General features: G+C 38.8%; 1 protein-coding gene across 1 annotated transcript in view; it reads right to left on the bottom strand.

Moving 5' to 3' along the window:
• The window catches only part of DMD (dystrophin), a 1988221-nt gene that overhangs the window by 1060636 nt on the left and 905328 nt on the right, over positions 1 to 22257 (bottom strand). Inside the window, 1 exon segment of the mRNA XM_054695791.1 lies at positions 9605 to 9777. Within this exon segment, the coding sequence (XP_054551766.1) occupies positions 9605 to 9777 (173 nt within the window).

Genomic DNA, 22257 nt, shown 5'->3' with positions numbered 1-22257 from the left:
ATTCAACACCTTCACCAGCTGTTCTCAACAACTAAGAATTCAGAAGAAATTACAAGTAAACAAGGGAATATGAAGAAAGGGCCAGCATAGGTCTCTACTTCAAATGGTGCACTGTACTGAATGATTCATGTTTTAAATAGAATGTCTTAAAAGTCACAATTATGGGGTAAGACCATTGTTTTTTGATAATTGGTTTGTTTTAATGAGACTGTTTAAAAGTCAATATATTAAAATTAAACACCTCCTAATAACAACTACATGGGATTAATCTTTTGTGGTTTAAAGCTTTGTCTCTGGTGGTAAAACCTCCATGTAATTGGCATCAGCCATCTAATCACACACTTCATCCTGAGCTGTTGGTTAGACACAAAGACTCCTCTATCAGGCTTACAATCACGCTCTCAGTGGTGCACAAAGTACAACAACTGGCCAATGAAAGGTATTCAGAATCGGTAGGGATTAGTTTAGATTATATGGAGTGCGTGGGCAGATATATAAACATTTGAACAGCACAGCATGAAGTAGAAAGTTGAGCAGATCAGGGTGAGCCCCAAATTGAAATACATAAGAGAAACAGATATGACAGAGAGGATAGGTCAAAGGTTACTCGTTGAAGGGAGATTATAGAAAATGACAGATTATAAGAGATCTGTGTTTCTTTTTTTATTGTTCAGGTCAGTTTTTATTGAGGTAGAGAAGTTAGGCCGATATTAACCAGTTGTAGGCAGAGGCAGGAAACATGTCAGAAGTCAGATCTGTGGTGTGTGGAGGAGAGAGTACGAAAGGCTCTGCCAGGGAAATGTGCAGAACCTGGCTTTCTGTAGTTCCCCATGGACAGATTTCTCAGGGGTCACTTTTCATTCAAAGGATTCCGGAGACCAACTGAGAAAGTAATCTTTGAGATATCAAGTAAGTGTCTTTGGGTCTCCTCTCAGTCAAGGCTTCCAGTGAAAATAGTTTTTTTTTTTTTTTTTTCCTTTTCAGATTCCTCTCAAGGATTAAAAAGGCTCTTTTGTGTCACACCGCCATGCTCCCTGCTTTGTGCCCTCCTTCCCCCTGGGTATCTAAGGAAGACCTACTCGTCAAGCAGTTTCTCATCTCTCAGTTAAGATCACTGGAGTGTTAAAAAAAAAAAAACAAAATTCAGAATGGGGCCTCCCCTGGTGGCGCAGCAGTTGAGCACTGGGCTGCGAAGCTTACGGCAGCCTCTGCAGCACCGTTCGATCCCTGCCAGCCAGCGAGGGTCCCACATGGCACGCAGACCTCTCCTGCCGCCCTCTGCTCCCCTCAGCAGTGTACTTCGGTCCTTCTGCCTGCTCTACTCCCCGCTCTGGCTCTGGTGAATTCTCTCACCCTCCTGTGCTTCTGACTGTACCCAGTGCATGTATAAATAAAGAAATAAATATTAAAAAAAATTCAGAATGCTGCGTGTGTAAAACAATGTGTTCGGAATTTCACCCCTCACAATGTTGCAATGGTTTAGAAACACTGTGTAGGCAAGAAAGCCGAGTCTGGAAACGCGCCCTTCTTAAAGTTATGATCACTTGTTTTCTGCCATATATGACCTATTGATGCCATGAAATGATAGTCTTCATCATCATCATTCTCATCAAATAGTAATCATCACATGTCCTACACTTGGCTTTTCACAAAGGAGCAAAAAAACAAAATGTGGTTTCTGACTCACAGAAATCATAAAATAAATTAGAGCAATCAGTATAGCCAAACATAGGAGAGCAGGAGGTGAACAAAATATTTAATTGGGGAAAACTTGAAGGTTAACAGTCAACTTTTATATATTTCAAGTGTATGAGTGTACTGGTGAATATGTGTTTCGATAGAGGAATGAGTCCTGATACATGTGTGGACATATATAATGGACTGTGTTCTTTACATAGATAACTATGTCTCAAAAATAAAACCTGGGCCTCCCTTGGTGGCACAGGGGCTAAAGACAGTGCCATCAAGCTATCACCAGCCACTCCACCATGAATTTGATCCCCGGCCAGGGAGCAACCCACATGGCACAGCAGACCTCTCCTGTCTCACCCTCTGCTCCCCTCAGCAGTATATTTTAGTATATCCACCTGTCCTGCTCCCCACTCTCTCTGGTGAACCTTCTCACTGCCCCCACACTTCTGGCTCACACCCCAGTTCTTGTATGCATAAATAAATAAATCTTAAAAAAAAACCAAAAATGAAACCCATTGAATGAAGGATTTAATAAACAATGGCTTTCAAAAAGATCTTGATGCTAAATACCAAAAGCAAAGTCTTCCCTCTACACCATGACCTCAGGCATGAAGACATGAGAAGCTGCTTCCCTGGTCAGTTCTGCAACGATCCTGGTACAAGCTATAAAAAAACTTTCCCAGGTTCAAAGACTAACAGTAGAAAAATATATTGGCACTTTTACATGAAAATCTTTATATTTAAGTCTGCCATGTTACTCTTTCCTGAGTTGTCAAAATCCTATGTGTGCTTATCATGCATCTTCCCAACTACATATGGCATCGTGACAAATAGAAGAGGATGCTAATTCTGCTATAGCTGAATGTCTCATTTAGGAACAAACAATTCTGGAAAAGCTCCCTGATTATACATCTGTCCCTTTAGTATCTACTTTAGAGGATAAAATTGTATGGTGATGATATGAGGATTAGTATATTATTCTTTCCCCTGTGGATAGTGTGGAGTTATTTCCCTCACCTTGACATGAGAGAGAAATATTTATTGAAAGTCTCGGTAAAAAAAATCACAATGGAGACAGCAACTGCTTACGAGACAGTTCCATTAGGAGTGGGCTTGTGGAATTACAAGCTCGTTGAGGAGAGTCTGAATACAGAGATGATTAAGGCTCTTTTTCTTCAAATCAGATTTCTTTGGTTTCTATTCCAGTTTTCTCTTCTTTCACTTTTTTTTCATTGTCTCATTTTCCTTCATGCCATAAAAGTGGCAGCAAGAGTTTCTGAGTGCTTTAATAGTGTGGGCTTTGCACTAAGGAAACTAAACAAGAGGAATTCCAAGGGAAGCAGTTTCCAGCACCCCCCCACCCTCAGCAACCTATTAACATGTGGTGCTGTGGTCTCAACATGATGGTGGCAAATTTTGAAAACCTTCTCTAGAGCAGGGGAGCCCAAATATTCACCTGAAACACCATACTGGTCAGTTAGAAAGTGACCAGTGGTTCCGGTGAAATGCTGGGGGCACAACAATGTAATATGCATTTATCAATGCTAAAATCATTTTAAAAAATTCCAAGATTCCTGCCTGTTCTTAAAAGAACTATTGATTGGGCCTCCCCAGTGGCGCAGCGGTTGAGCACTGGGTTGTGAAGCTGCCCGCAGCCTCTGCAGCGCCAGTTCGTTCCCCAGCCGCCAGCGAGGGTCCCACATGGCACGCAGACCTCTCCTGCCGCACCCACTGCTCCCCTCAGCAGTGTACTTCGTCAGTCTGCCTGTTCTGTTCCCTGCTCTGTCTCTGGTGAATCTCTCACCCTCCCGCGCTTCTGCCTATACCCAGTGCTTGTATAAATAAATAAATAAATCTTAAAAAAAATATTTCTTTATTTGCCTGTTTTTTTTTTTTTAAGTTAACTGTAGATTTCATTCATGTACAACATCCACATCAAAGCATACACAAATCACACGTGAACATTGCAATTGTTTCTTAAGGGAAACACATCAATGCAACCAGCATCCACCAGATGAAGAAATAAAACAGTATTCAGAAACCCAGAATTTGCCCTATCCTGGTTCAGCACTATTCCCCACAAAGCCGACTGTATCTGACCTTTAACCCTCAATATGCCTGTTCCTGAGTTTTCTATAAATGGCTTCGCACAGTATGTATTCTTTTGTGTCTGCCATCTTTTGTGTAACACTGCTTTCCTTTTCTTACTTTAGGACATATCACTGGTGACTTAGTTTATTTTTTTGTAAATGCCCTCACACTACTTTCTCCATTTTTAAAGGAAATTTCTGCTCTAGAAATTCAATATTATAAAAATCACTCCTCTGAGTTAGATGTGTTCTTTCCATCAGATCTAAAGCTCATGATCACTGGGAATTTAACTACTTAAATGTATGGGTGAGTTAGCCCAAAATATCTGACTCAGTGGGATTCCAAAGGGGAATGCCAGTTTTAAAAAAAAAAAAATCACTTCCTTGGTCTCAGACTAGAGTCTTGTTGTTACACAATAATGCCATCTTATGGCTGTACAGCAATTTGTAGTCTAGGAGCACTTTCACTTTTATGATCATATTTGCATGAAGCTATCCTCCTAAGCTTGGTAGTAATTTCCTGAAAATAGGGTAAATTTATTGATGGTTTGAGGGACTGTAAAGATGGCATTGAGAAGAAAGTGAAGACAAGTGTACCTGACACTTAGTAGATCCTTCTTAAGTGCTTAAAGAAAAAAAGAAGGAAAGGATTCCGTTTCTCTGATACTAGGTAAATGTTATGCTAATTCTTTTTATTGTCACATTTCCTGTAGGTATGTTTTATAGACAGAGAACATCCCACTAAGAAAGAGAGACTTTAACAGTAATATCAATAATATCCCATAAAGTATTTATCTGACATATATGGAGAGCTATACACATGAATAAGCATAAAGATACATGCGAATCACAGATTGAAAGTGTGCAGTGTTCATTATTTGTGTTTCTATGGAAAGGAGCCATGTGTTTATGATTTTTACCTTTACTGAGGCACATACTGAAATTCTGTTTGCTGGAAAAGAATGCATATGGAAACAGCTCTCTGAGACAATGAGGGAATAGTCACAAATCAATTTGTTTTTTTTTTTCTCTACTTGCCCTTATTTAAAGAGCAATGTCTGTTTTACTTTATGACACTTGATAAAAGTGACTTATACTATTATGGCATTCATGAATTTGTTGAATAATAATGATCTCAGAACCCAGGCCTTATGAATGACAAGAATCTAATGCACTGTCTCCTGCCTCTAGCTTACTGTAAGTGAACTATGCAAATCTCTTCCAGCTAAATATTTGGTGAAAGAGAAATGTGCTGATGTGTTATTATTCAGTTTGTTCTTGGGCAAGTCATGTAACATTTTTGTGATTCAGTCTCCCCTATAAAATAATGAAGCAGGACAAAATCATTAAGCTAATTTCTAGCTGCAAAAATCCTTATTAACTACGTATAATAGTTTGGATTAATGTTCAGAAGATATTGACTCTTCTTCCTCTTCTATTATAGGAAGAAACTACTTCCCCATTCTACTGATGCCAGGTTTGCTTTGGCCTATGAAATATGAGTGGACTTGACAGGAACACAGGCTATATGAGCTCTTGGGAGGTTAGACTTGGCTCATGCTCTGGTGATCTATCATGAGAAGAGCAGGCCATTGACCCTTCATCTTAGGTCCAAAATAAAGATATACAGAGCAGACCGTAACCCAGCAGACTTCCTTAACCCACAGACTAGCTCATCTAACATACAACTTAAAACAGCTGGCCAACCAAGCCCTGCCTAGGTCAGTTAAATCACAGGCAATCTAAACATCCATGAATATAACAGTAAATGCTTATTTTAAGCCACTGAATTTTGGGGTGATTTGTGTAACTCCATCACAGCAATAACCAATTAATATACTATCATGTATGAATCATATATGAAAAAATAGTTATATTGTCTTTCTTACTGGTATAATGGCATTTTGGTTTAACTTCAAGAGGACTTATTTTTAAAAATCAGTCAATTTTTGTTGAGAATCAACATGAAGACTGACCTGGACATTTGCTTATTTACAAATGTATGCCTTCCAGTCCCTCCAAAGTCTCAAGAATCTATCCTAGGTAGGAGACAAGGCTCTGACTATCACTACAGTAAAGTCCATATCCCAGTTATTTATTTTCCCTAACTCCTGGAATTCAGAACCTAATTGTTGATCTAAGCTTGCCTGATAACAGAAATTAGCCATTTATGTCTCACCCATAAAATATGGCCCACCACCTCTTTTTGTAAATAAAAATCTTTCTAGAATAAGGCATGCCCCTTCATTTATGTATTGTCTATGGTTTCATTTTCCCAACAACAGTAGAAATGAATAGTTGCAATAGAGATTACACATCCTGCAAAGAATGAAATACTAACTGGATCTTCCAAACAAAAAATCCAACTCCTGATTTATCTGATTACTCTCTGAGAAAATCTTAATTTCAAAGCTAGGGACACAAAGATAAGCGAAAATTTAGATGCACTTTGACTATGATGGTAGTAATACCTAGTGGCAATGGCAGAAATGGCAGATGTGCACAATGGTCAAGGCAGTATTTCCAATTGAGGCTCATCTTGTGGCTTGATACTGGTGTGTTTCTGGATTCCTAGTTTGGTTTTCCTTGATTTTTCCCCCATTTTTAAGCCTGACTCTCAAGCTCGAGCCCATGATATGCGTCTCCTAAAGTACATAATTCTGTATACAGTTACCCGAGTCACTGTCTTTTAGTTGTAATTCAGAACCTAGAATTGGTGCATAGACCTTACTTTCTTCTTGACTCTGAGTAAGACATTCCTATTTCATTCCCCAGGGATCTTGTTCTAACCCTCTAGCATATTTCATATCTATTAACTCATATTATACTGGCTGTTTATTCATTTTCTTCCCAGGCCTATGAGGTCCTTCAAAGTAGAAACTAAATTTAATTCATCTCTCTGTGGTACTCAGGAAAATGGGAAAGAATATGAGTGAATTAATAGGCATGAAGAATATTAGAACCATAAGACCATCATTTTTATCATGAAAATTGTCAAGCTTAATTGAGTCATTATCATGTATAAGTAATCCACTAAGCACTCTATATGCATTGTGTCAGTTAATCCCTATAACAACCCTATGACTTAGAAAATATTTTTATCCCGTTTTATAGATAAGGGAATTGTGCCGCATAAAAGTTAAGGGACTTGTTCAAGGACATATAGCAAATCAGAAGCAAAGTCAGAATTTCCAAACAAGTTGGATTCTGGAGACTTTGCACATAAGAAATGACTAAAAATAGTTATACCTGAGAATAGACTAAATGTCATAGGAAAATTAAAAGCTCCTGACCAATTCCTAGAGAAGGCCAATTAGAATGAAACTGTGATAATCTTTCAGCCTTTGGCTAAGGAAAAACATCAGATATGGAGTGAGATTTCAGTTCGCCCTCTCTGTAGAATGGCATTAGTACTTCTGTTTCTTTCAAAGTCTATGGTTAAGAGAGACACATCTATTTGACCTTGTGAGAAGGAAACCCCTAGTTTACTGACCAAAGATGACACAAATAAAATGGGGGAAAAGGCTCAAAAATTCAGAAAGTTTTACTATGCTCTAGTACAAGAGAAATAACTCCCTATAAAGCACACGAATTACTGGCTACCCATGAAACACCCAAGGTTCTTAGGGGATGTCACCAGTGTTCTGGGTGGCTACAAATAAAACAACCCTGGACAATAGATAATTGGAAACAAATGGGGGTGCTGAGGGAAAACAAGAGACAAGAACATCCCAACAGTGGAATGAACACCCCAAAAGGTGGTGATGAAACTGACTTCAGAAAAGCTTGGGGAGGCTCACAGTGACTCAATGTGGATACTGAATAAATTGTCATGGTGTCATTGTAAGTTTTTCTTTTTCTTTCTTTTTTTTTTTTAATATTTATTTATTTATTTATTTATTTATTTATTTATTTATACATACATACAAGCACTGGGTACAGTCAGAAGCGCGGGAGGGTGAGAGAATTCACCAGAGCCAGAGCGGGGAGCAGAGCAGGCAGAAAGACTGAAGTACACTGCTGAGGGGAGCAGCGGGCGGCAGGAGAGGTCTGCGCTGCCATGTGGGACCCTCCTCCTGTGCCCGGGGAGCAGCCGGGGATCGAACCGGCGCTGCAGAGGCTGTGGGCAGCTTTGCAACCCAGCGCTCAACCGCTGCGCCACCAGGGAGGCCCCATTGTAAGTTTTTCTTTTGCAGTATATAGATAGGGTTGCATATACATGGGGTTGCTGATTTTCTTCTCCTTTATCAAGACTGGCTTTAGATACCCTGGGACCAACGGCTTTTCAATAAGTTGAGATACAAACTATTAGAACACACAGGGATAAATACTCTCAAGTTTCTTGGACCAGGCTTGAATTCAGACACACTGAAAATCTGCTTTGTGCTCAGTAATGTATTATTCCTGAGCAAATCACTTAAAATAGATCATAGCCTTTTCTTTAAGGAACTTGTGCCCAGGGCAGAAAAGTAAAAATATAATAATAATAATAATAATAATAATAAATAAAAACGATTACTATGTAGTAAATTCTAGAAGCAGAATACCTTGAAACATGTACGGATAGGTGAACTCCACATCTGGCAACATTTGTAAATACATAAACAGTATATTGACATATTGTATTACATATTAAAATAATACCTGTTTGCAGACTTTATGATCAACTAATAGCTGTAGGACTTTAAGAAGGAAACAATATCACAAGTGAGGCTTGAAGAATAGTTAGGTCAAATTGGAGACAGAAAAACTGGGAATGTTCAAATCAATATGATATTGCAGGAAATAACAAGGAGTGAGGCTGACCAGGTGAGCTGGGCTCTGGTGAAGGCTGGGCATGCCTAATGAATGAGTGGACTTTATCCAAAGAAGAATGAGATTATAGAACTGAATTTCTTACACTTAAAAAAAAAAATCAAAACAACACTGAATAAAAGATAATTAGGATTAAAGTAAGGATGATCACTGGAGATAACCAAACTTTTTGCCTGATGTATTGGCGCAGGAAACTAATGTAGTAAACAAAGAACTAAAACAGAAATAAAGACACTTAGAAATGGCCAGATGTGAAAGATATTAAGGAGATTCACTATAATTATTAAACAAATGATTTGATTTCCTCTGTGAATAATGAAGAAAACTGTCTTTAAAAACTGTCTTGAGACCACTAATCTTTGAAACATTTGTTTAAACTATTAGAATTTTATTGCCTTTAACTTAAAGTTGGAAAAATAATACTTTCCTGTGATGGGTGGCTAAATAGAGAATGTGGATTTTTAAAAATGAGGTTAAAAAAAGATATTTTAATCAAGGTAACCACTAAAAATATTTTAAATCAACTAAACAAATTCCTTCTAGCCATAATAAAAAAGTGAGGGGACTTCAAAATGTAAACTATTATTTCTGAAACAATGAAAGAAAAAGCACAATTTTGTCAGATTATTTTTCAGACATATTAATCTAAGTTTCAAACTGCTATAAGTTATAAGATGCCATATTCACAAAGATATATATTTTGTTTTTCACTTCTTTAAGTCACCTCAATGAAGTGACCAAACTTGTTTTAACATTACCTAAAATTTTACAGAATAATATAGTGCTTCAATGCTATCCAGTACAGAGTAATTTCTAGAATTCAGCTCATCAGTCTGAACTTTTCATCATCAGTCATGCTCACTCCACTTACCTTTTTCCAATGAGAGTAATACTTCTCACTCCTTTTCTCCCTGCCTTGCTATTTTTTCCATGTGGAACATGGAAATTAACTCTAGAGTTCCCTAAAAACAGGTGCAATTATTCAGTAAAATAAAAGGACTACCTACCCTTGTCGGTCCTTGTACATTTTGCTGACTTTTTCCCATTGGAAATCAAGCTGGGAGAGAGCTTCTTGTAACTTCGCCCTTTCTGCGGGTGTGGCACTCTGCAGAGCTGCTGTCTTCTTATTATGAATAACATCAATCCGACCTGAGATTTGTTGCATGTTTTCTTTTATATTCTGTAATATTGAAATTTCAAAACAAATCAGAAATGAATCAGCTCTCCATGGAAAGAGGGAAAAAAAAAAAACATATAGCCCCCAGTAGTAACAAAAAGTCTTGCAATTCTTGATTGTTGACTTTTAGAATTCATCAGTTCAGAAGTCCACTGATTTCCACATGCCCAAATTCAATGGCTACGATTGAATCGTCTTCATATAGTTGATGACTCCCTCCTTAAAACACTGTCTCCATTTGCCTCCTGTAACCTTAACTCCATTTCCTTTCTTGGATCTTTATCCTCTTACTAATCTCTTAAAATTGGAGCATTCTAGCTTAGCTTACACACTTCTTTCCTTCTCTTTACATACTCCCTCCCACTTGGTCCCAAAACCTTAATAACCTCTATATGATAATGACTCCCAAATCTCCCTCTCCAGCCCTGACCTCAACTGAACCCCTGACTCACATATCCAACTTCTTTCTTTTTTTAATTTAAATTTTAGTTTTATATTCCCCATACAATTGCAACCCCCTTGTTTTGACCCAAAACCCTCCTTTCCCTGCCCCCCACGCCCCATAGAGTGTCCCTGGTTCATAGTTGTTTGTTGATTTTGATATTTTCTTTCTTATAGTTATTCTTTTTCCTGGTCCCTTATTTAAGTTTTCTAGATTCCTGCTATGAGTGAGACCATCCGTTATTTTTCTTTTTCTTTCTGGTTTATTTCGCTGAGCATGAGACCTTCCAGCTCCATTCATATTGCTGCAAATTGCATGTGTTTATCTTTTTTGAATGCTGAATAATATTCCATGGTGTATATGTACCACATCTACTTGATCCAGTCATCTATTTTTGGGCATTTGGGTTGTTTCCAAAGCTTAGCTATTGTAAATAGTGCTGCTATAAACATAGGGGTGCAGGTGCTCTTTGGAATTGATGTTTCTGTGTCCTTTGGGTAAATACTTTCTCAATACTCAAATGTCTCATGAACATCTCAAACAATAGAGCACAAACAAAATAGTGAATCACATTGTCTGATCCTTCCTCCCCTACAGTTTTCTCCATTGCAATAAACCTATCAATTAGTAGTTATTCAGGTTGACAACTTTGGAATGATCCATTATCTTTCCTTTTTAATCTTCAGTATTCATTGGGCAATGATTCTGGTTCTATTTCCAGAAAATGTGTCCAAAATTTGACTATTTCCCAGTACCTCTCTTGTTATAGCTCTGCTATAAGCTAATATCATATCTCATCTAAATTCTTACAATAGCTACCTAAATGATTTTCCTATTTTCAGTCTTGCTCCTCTTCCCAGTCAACTTTCCATATAAGAGCCAAAGAAATTCTTTTTTAAAAAAAGATTTATTTATTTATTTATACAAGCACTGGGTACAGTCACAAGCGTGGGAGAGTGAGAGAATTCACTAGAGCCAGAGCGGGGAGCAGAACAGGCAGACTGATGAAATACACTGCTGAGGGGAGCAGCAGGCTCAGCAGGAGAGGTCTGTCACACCATGTGGGAACCTCGCCGGTGGCCGGGGATCGAACCGGCGCTGCAGAGGCTGCGGGCAGCTTTGCAACCAAGTGCTCAAAAGCTGCGCCACCAGGGAATGCCTGTCAAAGAAATTCTTGAACAACATTAATCAGATCCTATTACTCCTCTGCTTGAAACACTCCAATGACTCCTAAACCAAACCATGACTATTACCATGACTGTCAAGCTCTGTGCGACTCAGCTGTATGCTGTGTACCAGTCTAATCCTATCTTTTCCTAGTCTTCTATGACTCTGCATCATCTCAGCCTCATTTGCTTCTGTCTTCCTTGTATCCCAACCATACGCTCACTTCAAGGTGTCTGCACCCTGGGCAAGGTTTTTCTCTTTGCCAAAAATATTTCTCCCTGCTGAGATACTTACATGGTTGGTTGCCTGACTTCACTGTCATCTCAGAGGAGACTTCTCTACCACTCTATTTTAAATAGCACCCCAAACACTCTGTATTTCCTACAGTATTCATTTTTCTTCATGGCGTTTATGACTCACATTAGATTATATATCTGGTGGGTGGTCTGTCTACATGACTAAACTAGACCTATGAGTACAGGGATATTATTATTCTTTATTAGGTTTCCAAAGCTCAAACCTGATCTTGATATATGGCACATGCTCAGTGCTTCTTTGTTGAGTGAATGTTTCCCATACACTAACTCTATCTTTTTATCTAGATTATATTTAAAGGAAAAAAAATCACATACTACAAATCATTATGTAAAAAAAAAAAAAAACTTAAAAATACTGATTCTCAAACAAATTTACTACAAAATTACATATTTTGCTAGTCTTGGTAGTATGAATTGTGTTAATTTGCTCATCTGAGTTATCATAGACAAGTCACCTGAACAAATATTTAATGAGCTCTTCATGTACAGGAACAATGAATAAAAAGCAAATGTAGGTGAAGCACAGTTTTATTTGTTTTTAAGAATTTATACAAATAGCTTATTGCGGTAAGGAGGAGGGGCTGGTGTAACTGAAAGGAGGAATAGAAGTGCAGAACCCCAACTAGAGGACAAGAAAGGATTTGATGAATGGTCTAAATGGTACCAAACCTTTCGAAGAAGTTTACAGAAGGAATGAATCCTGTCTCATATTTGGTCAAAAGCTCAGGAAAGTGTTCGCAAAGGCAGTGTAATTTGTGGTAACCATAAATGAAGACTTGAAGTGGGAAGGATATTGCATTTAGCAGGTAATACACAAAGACAGGGACTACTAGCAGTCAAATTCAGTCAATTTTTTGGAAAAGTAGAGGATACGGGAAGATGGTTCAAGAAACAGGTTGGGCATGTTGCGTAATATGCTTTGGAAATCCTGGAAATAATTAATGACCCAGTGTGGAATCATGATGAAAAATTTACTGAACATTTTAAATATATACAAAAGTAGGAAATATTACAAAGGAGCTCCAAGAATCTATAATCCATAGCCAACACTTAAGTCACAGACAAACTTGTTTCATAGTACTCCCACACATTCACCTCCTTAAGGAGAGCACTTTGAAACAAATTGGTATATATTTCTAATAAACACTCTTTTAAATAAATATATCCATAATATCATTAACACACCTACACAATTAACAGAAATTAATGTGATAGCAATTAATTTAGTTGCTATCGGTACTTGAGTTGAATTGAGAAAGGGATTTAGGAGAAGAAAAACTCAGATAAAAACTCTTGTTTCTGATCCGGGCATCCAGATCAAGTGTGGTGTCAATGAATAAAAGATTTTCAGATGAATGAACAGGGTTCATGTGTGTAAGCCTGCCTGGGGTGTGTGTGTGTGTGTGTGTGTGTGTGTGTGTGTGTGTGTGTAAGTGATGAGTTCAATTTGGGGCATGATCATACTGAGAAGTCTCTGGGGCATTGGGTATCAAACTACAGCTATCCAATAGCCATGCCACCAGCATCAGATTTTAAGGAGAATGAGATGACAATTGTACTTGGCCATACCTATTTTCACATTTTTGTATGTCTGGCTTTCTGAGCAGAGAGCATTGGCAACTGGGTTAAAGAATGACTGAATAGCAAACATACATTCGAGTTTTACATTGCATTACTTCAGAAAGTCTTACAAACTTAACTGTCACAGAATTCTTTGCTTACATTCCAACTTATTTCTGGGACCTAATAGGCCTAGACCTGCCCCTCCCCCTGGAGAAGATTTGTTCCCATTTGTTCACATTCCAGGAGGTGAAAATGCCCAAACATTCCAGAAAAAAGACCATCCACAATCTCATGCTCTCTCTCATGTGCCAGATGACTGCTCTGATAGTCATAGTTTAGGGTTTGTCCCCTGTGCAACCTGCATGCACAAACACCTGGTCCTCATTGAATTGTCCCAAGGGGACTTGAGGCATAGGGACAGGCACTAAACTGTTCTCAAATAATGAATGATGTGGCCTCTGACCCAGAGATCTGCCTCTAAGGATAAACAAACATAGATATAAACATGTAACAAGTCCCAATAAAAGAAATAATCATACCAAACTTTCAGACAAGATTGAGGCGGTTTTAACCACTTATGAGGTGGAGAATAAGCTTCCAGATGACAGACAGAGGCAAAGGGGCCATGTCAGATAGGGCAGCAGTAGAGAGGTCATGGGTAGATCTTAGAGGGTTTTCACACCTCTTTCTAGGACTTAAGGACTGTGGTGCATGAGGACTTGCCTTAAGGTGTAGAACTAAGCAATAGAAATGGGTGAGGATATGAAAAATGTCACTTATAAAGGTTAAATGTCAAAGCTTACAATAGAAACCTAAAAAGAATAACATCAGTTATGTTCTCAGGTCTTGCAAACCAGCTAAACACAGGGCAAGACACAATGGTTAGGGTTGATGTGAATTAATTTCAGAAAGAGATTATCTCTAAAATTTCAAGGTGCTTTCTTTGAGTCCATGCAAGCTTTTGGATTAGAAGGCTTCATTTATGTTTTTTGGTAAACCCCTCAATTTAACTTTGTGGTAGCAGTACTTCTGAAGGTCAAGTATGACTATATGAAGGAAAGAAAGGAATGCAAACATAGAACTACCCTGTGGTGACTTATCTGGAGGCATGAAGGTTAAAATTGTCTTCTACGCTGTTACAAACAGATTGCTAGTCATTGGTTTATTGTATTAGGCATTCTTTTGTTGCATAAGACATTGTCAAATGGCTGAGAAAGGTTTTTAGAGAGGAAAGGTTGTCTAAGGATGAAGCTCGCTGGAAAGCAGAGTCTGAGAAAGGAGGTGAATATGCCCAAACAGTCATTCTCATCCGACCTCATAAAAAATCAGAAGAGTAAAGTGTTTCAAAGCCAAGGGAAGAAAGGCTAGCCCGGGGAGGGAGCTGCCAACAAGTCAAATACAAGTCGGAACAGGAGTGAAAAGTCGACTCTGGCAATTTAGGAAGTCATTGGCGATCTTATCAAGAGCAATTTCAGCATCTCGAAAGTGTGAAAATATAAATGTGGACGGAGCAGACTGTCTTCTACTGTCATCCTTTTTCACTACAAAATTGAAAATAGCTTTGTACTGCTACATTGTGGTTCACTTTATTTGACAGAAGACAGCTTTTTATTGAAGAAAAGTTTACTGCTAATAAAAATAAAACTGATAAAACAAAAGTAAGATCCACTCAAAGATAGAGTAGATCTGGTATATGTTAGCAGTGCTCTGGAAGTCACTGGAGTGAAGCATGCCTCTTACAGTCTTTATTTTTCTAGCATTCACCTGGCAAAATCCAATTACCATTCTCTGATGCCTCTGAGCTTGAAATCTTAGGAGTATTTAGGGCTCTCCCACTGACTTGATTAGATCAGGTGCTAGGAACATGCACCCACATGACTTCGTTGCTGTTTCTATGAACTTGACTGACCCGGGCAGCCTGATTGCACCAGCATTTGCACAGGCTCAACTCCTGATGACTTAAGTCATGGTCTTCATTTTAGTGTGGCTGTCAGCCCAGGGGCTAGAACTCTGACTGGTTCTTCACTTGATACCCAGCAGGCAGCTGAGTGACAGGCTGATTACTTAAATTCACATCGGGGCAACCAGCCACATTTTCCTGTTCATTGTGAGCCCAAACACTAAAAATAAATAGCTGTAATTCCCTATGGGGGGAAATTTCAATTTCCCACCAGAATAAAAGTAATACAGTTATGTCTTTGATGTGGGGCTGTTTTGCATATCTGTATGTGTGTTTTCTCTCCCTTTCCCTCCACCCCCTCCATTGACAGCCTCTGTCTCTCTCTCTCTCTGTATCTCTGAGGATTTGAGCTTGCAAAGCTTCCTGGTTTTAATCTGAATCTCTGGAGAACTCCCAATTCTCTGGAAAGTGGTAGAATTACTCAGAATCGAGTTATGAATGGTTTTCGCAATGCTGGGCAGCATGTTGCAAAGGCAGGAAAACTTCCTATCTTAAACCAGGAAAGCAAAAAGCAAAAACTGGGGCAGGGGATGTCACACTCCCTGGATATCTAGATAATAGCTCCTTGGTGCATTCTTAGAGAATGCTGTCAAAATTGGCTGGAATCCAGGAAATCCTTTTGAAAGTCTCTACACATACTTTCATCCCTGAGGCATTGCACACAGAAAAATGGTATATGCACCAAAGAAAATTCTGTAGCAGTTTCGATAGTTTAAAGTTAGAGATGAGATCTTTTATAGCTTTTACCATTTTAGTTTGTCTAGAAATAAGTGATCTTTATAGTTTCTGACCCCCTAAAAATGAAACCATAGTTCCTATAGTTGCTATGGTGATAGAAAAATCCCTGAGATCACTACAGAATGTAATATTTCCATTTCTACCCCTGAACAGTTCTTTATCTTACCTGAAAATGTGACGGCAAAATGATAAAGTACCTCCTTTTTATGTTAACTTTTTCTTAATTTCAACATGCCCCTATGAGTTGGTTTCCCCACCCCCCAATTCCAATTCTTTAAGATGTCAGCCACTCTTCCTGCAAAAGAAATTTTAATTTCTGGAGGACATTTGTACATGGGTTTATATCATTTAAATACTTAATAGTGTAAACTAGCATCATTGGTTTATAAAATCAAATAAGTTAAAGACCTTATGTATACTCTTAATAGAGAAAAATTGGAAAAGTAATTTCCACAAGTGAAAGATGAAATCTGAATATGTAAAGTACAGAAAAATCGAAGTTGATGAACTAGAGGCCTTTAAGTTGTATTTCTATCTGAAAAGCCTATTGTTAAATAAGATTGCATTGATAGCACAAAATAACACAGACCTCAGCTGTGAGTTCAAGACTATTTGAAAACATGTGTATCGTTTAAAGAAAGAGCTAGTTTTCAAAGGAGATTCATAACACAAACGATCCGAATTTAAAAGGATTTTATTTATTCAAGGATCGTGTAATGAGTGCCTTCTATCAGGTAAAAAGAGAAACTAGAGACTACAGACAATTTATCTAGGGAACCAAACAAGGGACCTATTTGCCAACTAATCAGGTTGAGATAAAGCTCTCAAGTAAGTCTTAAATTAACTATGGTCTGTTCTCTATCATAAGGGGCAGATTTCTGCTGCTTAGTTTTTCTTCCAGTTAATGTAAAGCGACAACTACTCCCTTGATGTCAGAATGTTTCATTACAGAGCATGCCTTTACCCACCTACAAGGGAAAGCTATTTGTATGAATGTCAAAGTAGATATTCCAAAAACTGAGCAAGCTACAGTAGGGCGACAAATGATACCTGATAAATTGAACTCATTGTTAATCACTTTCATTGCAAATAACCTTATATAAAAGAAAGCATTGAATTTTTAACATCATTTCCTACCTACAGCTAAGTTCTTTGTTTCACAAAAAACTATGAAAAGTGTCCATACGATTTTTAGTATTTAAAAAGAACATTATTTCTGTTTGGTCATGAGAATGAATGGCCATCCCATACATACAAAACATAAAATTCAATTCAATACTTGCTTAAAGTCAGCACACAATTAAAAAATGAGGATGCCTAGGGCCTCCCCGGTGGCACAGCGGTTGAGTGCTGGGTTGAGAAGCTGCCCGCAGCCTCTGCAGTGCCGGTTCGATCCCTGTCCGCTGGCGAGGGTCCCACATGGCACACAGACCACTCCTGCCGCCCGCTGTACCCCTCAGCAGTGTACTTTGTCAGTCTGCCTGCTCTGCTCCTCGCTCTGGTGAATTCTCTCACCCTACTGCGCTTCTGACTGTACCCAGTGCTTGTATAAATAAACAAATAAATCTTTAAAAAAATCCTTTTTTAAAAAATGAGGATATAATTTGCAGGTGCCTTTAGTCCTCTTTTATACCAAAAACAACACATGACCTCAAATAACCAGCTCAAACAATCTGTACATGTCACAAGTCTTACCAAGGTAGGATTTTAAATAATACATTGACTGTGGGATGTATATACAAACATTAATCTGAAATTGTGTCTACTATTTTAAAGTTTCTTTTCTTTAGTCAGATAAAGGCAAGCTTAAAGACTAACCCTTTGTAGCTGACTACAGGTCTGAAACACCGATGTGGTAGGACAGGGGTGAGTGGGTGATAGACACAATATTGTGGTAATACCTAATGGTGGTGTCCCAATATTACTTACTTCAATTAAAAATAAATATAATACATTAAAATAAAGTTTTATTTTTCAAACTTGTTGTTTTTTTTTACAGAACTATATTATTTAAAAGTTTCAATGTTTGCAAAGATGTGTTAAAGCCATTAATTGGATATTAGTCACTGTTTATTCATTTTATGAAATGAATATTCAATTATTTAATTTTATTAAAATATGTAAGTATGTTAAATTTATAAGTAATAGCCAGGGGCTGAAGTCTCAGCTCTATCAAGCTATCACCAGCCACTGGGGCACAAATTCCATCTGCGGCCAGGGAGCTAACTGACATGGAGCAGAAAACCTCTCCTGTCTCGCCCACTGCTCCCCTCAGCAGTGTATTTCTGTGGATCTGCCAGTTCTGCTCCCAGCTCTCTCTCTGGTGAATCCTCTCGCCTGCCACACCTCTGACCTACACCCCAGTTCTTGTATACCTAAATAAATAAATCTTCTAAAAAACTAATTTAAAAGTCAAACAATATAGTTTCAGATATTTAAACCATAAACTAAAGCTAAAATAAAACCAATTGCTGGTTTAGTGTGTTTTCTCCTTAAAGTCACTTCCATATTTAAATAATCTTCTGTGAAATAATTTGAACTTCATTTTTTAAAAAAAATTACAAAATTGTTTTGTAGTGGATCCTCACTTTTCATTTCTCAAAATGACTCATGTGAGCCAATGGTTATAAGCACCTGATTCTCACATTTTTAATATAGTTACCTCCTTGAGGAAATTTCTATTTATATGTTCACTAATAGCTTATTGCATATTTGCTATTTATTGCATATTTTCCTTCCGCAGCCTTCATTCAGTATGGTCAAACAGAGTCCTCATCATATAACAGGGTGGTGCCCAGGGAAAGGGGAGGTTCCAGGTTCCCTGGCCACCCAAGGGACTGTGAAGCTGAGCAGGAAGGAGAATAAGCTGGAGAAGAGACTGGGGAAGGAAGGAGGCAGGATGGAGAGCCAGAAGGAGACCTGGAGGAGGCACATGGAGCAGAGAGACATGTGAAGAAGCTGCACTTTCAGCCATGAGGGGATGGATAACTTTGGGTACTGGAATTGGAAATTATATTCTTTGTCTTTTTTGTATCGCACACTAATTGTATAAAAGTTCCTTTCCATTAAAGGTCTTGTATGTTTTGTCTTGATATGGTGGATGGCAGAACCTATTTAGAGTGTGAAAGTTTGGGGGTTCTAGGGCACCTCTCCCTGTCCTGTAACAATCAAATAGCCCTTTTGCCTCCTGAGTCTTACCTAGTTCTATTATGTCATTTTTTTCCTGTAATTCTCTGAAAATTTATTTTTTCATCCACTAGCTCAAAAAATATCTGTGGAAAACCTACCATGCACCATACATTATCTATATACTGGAAACATAACGGTGAGAGAGAAAGGCAAAGTCCTGCCCTCATGAATCTCATCTTCTGCTGCGGGGAAGGATGTAAACGTAATAAATGAATAAATTACACATCTGTTAGCTAACAGAGCGGAGGAGGAACAATAAAGCAGGGAAGGAGGTTATGAAATATATGAATGGAGGATGGGATTTTAATTAGGAAGGTCAGGGAAGAATTTAATGAAAAGGTGATTTTTAAGTGAACACCTAAAGGAAATGAAGGAGTTAACCATGTGAAGAGTAATCAGGGAAGAACATTCTGGGAAGAACATTCCAGGAATGCAAAGCCAGTATAAAGGTCCTGGCACGGGAGTGTTTCTAGAAGGATCAAAGAACATAAGGAGGTGTTTATGGGTATAGACACATGAACCAGACAGTACCAGCCTTAGCTGAGAGTGGGAAAAAAAATGGAGTGGACAACTCAAAAAGGACCTTGTGGTCAAAAGAAGTTCCCTGTTTACTCTGAGAGGGATGGAGTGCCGGTCACAGAGGAAGCAGTAAGGCCAGGGCAGTTGGAGGAAGTCATTAGAACCAAGGAACTCTGTCAGCTCTAGTGAGTACCTACCACTCCAGCCAGGTCTCTTCTCTCGGCCTCACTAGAGTGTGCCCTTAGACCTCAGGGTGCCCACAAAGCAGATGCAGAAGGCTGATGAACTCGTCTGAGCAAATACCACCAACAAGCTGACTGTCATAGCTGAGCAAATCCAACATTTGCCAGAACAAGACAGGAAGGTATAGGAAGATGCTCACAGATGTTGATTTGCACTACGTAGCTTACAACACAGTGGAAAAACCTGGCACATTTACTACCTTTATAAATGGGAGAGTGATCCGCAGAATTTTCCCATTATTTCTCTAAAGCATAGGTGGACAAGTTACCCACCTGACTTCCTTGGTGCCTGTAAGCTCCAGCACCACTTGTCCTGGGTGCCATAGGAAGACACAGAGACACAAGATGCTAAAATCAACATGGTGAACAAACAGTTCAGCCAGCCCAGTGGGGTGGGGAGCCTGCCTCCAGGTGCTGAACCCACCTCCAGGGACTGGCTCACAGAGAGTGGACATACAGATTGCTCTCACAGCAGGGATGTGTCACCTCCTTCTTACCCCTCTCCGCTTCGGTGGGCAGTGCATGCCAGGGGAGGGCTGTACGTAGGTGGTTCATGAACTTATTGAAGCCTGTGGGAAAGTAAATGCTATCCTTGTTAATCTCTTTTGGCTGGAGTGGTTAGGTATCACATCAGTCTCTGGGCCACAAATACCCAACCGTTCAGTTACAGAGTACTGGCCAGTCGATGTCCTTCTTTATTGCCATCTGTTTGCCACATAAGTCTGAGCATGAGAGCAAGAGGAGTTTCTTCTTCCCACAAACGGGTTGGCAAGTCAGCTGCCAGAAATTCTGTTTTTAGTCTTTATATAACTGGAAGTGTTTAAGATTGGGGCTGGGGCTGTTTAACAGTTGGTGCAAGCCTAGCATCAGATTCATCTGGGCACAAGAATGTTGGGTAATGGAGGATGATAAGCAAATTCCTTGGCTGGAGTAGACAGTGTGGGAGGCTGATGTTTCTGCACTGTTGTGAGGTTTGGCTTCCTTTTCTCTTCTCTTGGCCTTGCTAGAATGACTAGAGAGCTGAGCAGGAGCAAGAGCCAGGCTTGGGGAAGGTCAGTCTCTAAGCTCACAGAAATTTAGATGTAGAAGAGATGTTGGTACTACACGTAGGTGCCTCTAACCCTTATAAGAGTCCACACATGATTCTGACTGAGGAGGTCCTGAGTCCAGCATCAGTAGCAGGAAATTCATTTAAATGACTACTTTAGGGCCTCCCTGGTAGCGCAGCGGTTGAGCTCTGGGTTGCGAAGCTGCCTGCAGCCTCTGCAGCGCAGGTTCGATACCCGGCCACTGGGCGAGGGTCCCACATGGCACGCAGACCTCACCTGCTACCCACTGCTCCCCTTAGCAGTGTATTTCGTCAGTCTGCCTGCTCTGTTCTCCCCTCTGGCTCTGGTGAATTCTCTCACCCTCCGGCACTTCTGACTGTACCCAGTGCTTGTATAAATAAGTAAATAAATAAATAAATAAATAAATAAATAAATAAATAAATAAATAAATAAATAAAAATGGCTACTTTAAAGTATTACAGAAGAGAGACTACAACAGTAAGTGAGAACAGGAAAAACAGTCAACCTATTGATTATAAGTTAACTCAGATTGAAATTCATTTTGACTTGAATTATTTAGGAACTTAACAGGATTTTTGGCTGAGTTATTCTATTCTGATACTGACTGGGCTCTTGTAGGATGTTATTTCATTTTCTGTTTGTTTAGTAGAATTAATTAAATTTATAGCCTATCCTTCCGCCCCAAATAATTATGCCTACCTCATAGGATTGTTGCGATGGTTTACCATAAGTAAAGAATTCACAGCATTTTCTGGCACATAACAAATAAGTGTCCAAATTCTAGTTATTTTCAAAGCACAAATATTCAAAAGCTTTCTCCTCTACAAAAATTATTCTCAGTTTCTCTTTTCCATATTGCTTCATTCTCTTCATTACTTCAGTTACACAAATACTTTATACGATGTATTTAGGCTACATTATGTCCTTCCTCCCTTTATTAATTTCAAACTTGTTTGTATAACTAAGACATGTGTATTCAATTAACATTACAAATCATCCCAGTGCAGGGCTCACATCTTATATTTCTGTTTTAGAGCGTTAAGTACAGTATTCGGTTTTAATAAATATTTGTTGATTTGAAGTGAGAAGCTAAGTTGAAGCTCTGAATCTTAACTCGCATGTGAAAATGCAATTTGAATGGAATCATTGAACCTTGAGTATTTGTTACATTGTTTTTGAACCACTGCAGATAGCATAAGGCCCCAACAGATGTTGTGAACTATTCAGATATCTGCCTGTATATTCTATTTTGCTTTTAAACCAGATATTTAGTTGT

Source organism: Talpa occidentalis, unplaced genomic scaffold, assembly GCF_014898055.3.
Source record: "Talpa occidentalis isolate TD23 unplaced genomic scaffold, MPIMG_talOcc4v2.1 talOcc4.15, whole genome shotgun sequence".
NCBI classification, from domain to species: Eukaryota; Metazoa; Chordata; class Mammalia; order Eulipotyphla; family Talpidae; genus Talpa; species Talpa occidentalis.
This window is presented reverse-complemented; position numbering and strand designations above follow the sequence as displayed.